Consider the following 746-nt stretch of genomic DNA (forward strand, 5'->3'; position numbering starts at 1 on the left):
TTCCTATCCCATATATTTTTTTTCTCCTTTTTTCCATTTTTAACAATCCCTATCTTCAAACTGTAAATACGACCCTCGACCTAATGCTCTTACACACTCACGCTAACAGATACGGGAGGAAGACGATGCTCGTGATAGGGACAATCACCTATACGATTTTGACCAACGCTCTCTCCTGGCTGCCTAATGTCTCTGCCATACTCCTGGCCCGTTTCTGTATGGGACTCATGCACCCGACCTCCATACATTCCATTTTCAGTCTGGGTTTGTAGATATTTCGAGGTTCGTTAAGTCTACTTTCTAGGAGAAGATCGTGCATTGTGAACCACCATAGCTTGAGTGAGATTATTTTTTTCGAGAGAGAGGAGATGATATTCCGAGTACAGTCGACTCCAACAAATCACACTACGTTTTGAACGGCAATACTCCTCCGTTTGATTAATATTTCTTTCTCGTCCAGCCATGGAAATCTGCGTCCCTCGCTATCGGTCCGTCGTTGGCATCCTAGTGTTCCTACCCTGGGCTTTATCTATCATTGCCTTGGGGGGAGTAGGCTACCTGCTAAGAGACTGGAGATGGTTCATGTTCACAGTCAGTCTGCCGAGTGTGCTCTCCTTGCCCTCGCTGTGGTAGGTGAATATCTTGCAAGTTTGGTGTATTTGTCGTACTAGCAATATTTCGTGTGATAAAACTGGTCTCTGTATGGATATCTTATATTAATATATTCATAAACCTAGACGGCAAAA

General features: G+C 43.8%; 1 protein-coding gene across 5 annotated transcripts in view; it reads left to right on the forward strand.

Moving 5' to 3' along the window:
• Positions 1–746, forward strand: part of LOC119589216 (organic cation transporter protein-like) — a gene marked incomplete at its 3' end in the record, with an annotated part of 10,042 nt that overhangs the window by 6,581 nt on the left and 2,715 nt on the right. For all 5 annotated transcript variants that reach the window (XM_037937820.1, XM_037937816.1, XM_037937817.1 and 2 more), the window contains 2 exon segments: positions 110–264; positions 461–629. In XM_037937820.1, coding sequence (XP_037793748.1) covers positions 110–264; positions 461–629 — 324 coding nt within the window.

The sequence above is a fragment of the Penaeus monodon genome, chromosome 25, assembly GCF_015228065.2.
Source record: "Penaeus monodon isolate SGIC_2016 chromosome 25, NSTDA_Pmon_1, whole genome shotgun sequence".
Taxonomy (NCBI): Eukaryota; Metazoa; Arthropoda; class Malacostraca; order Decapoda; family Penaeidae; genus Penaeus; species Penaeus monodon.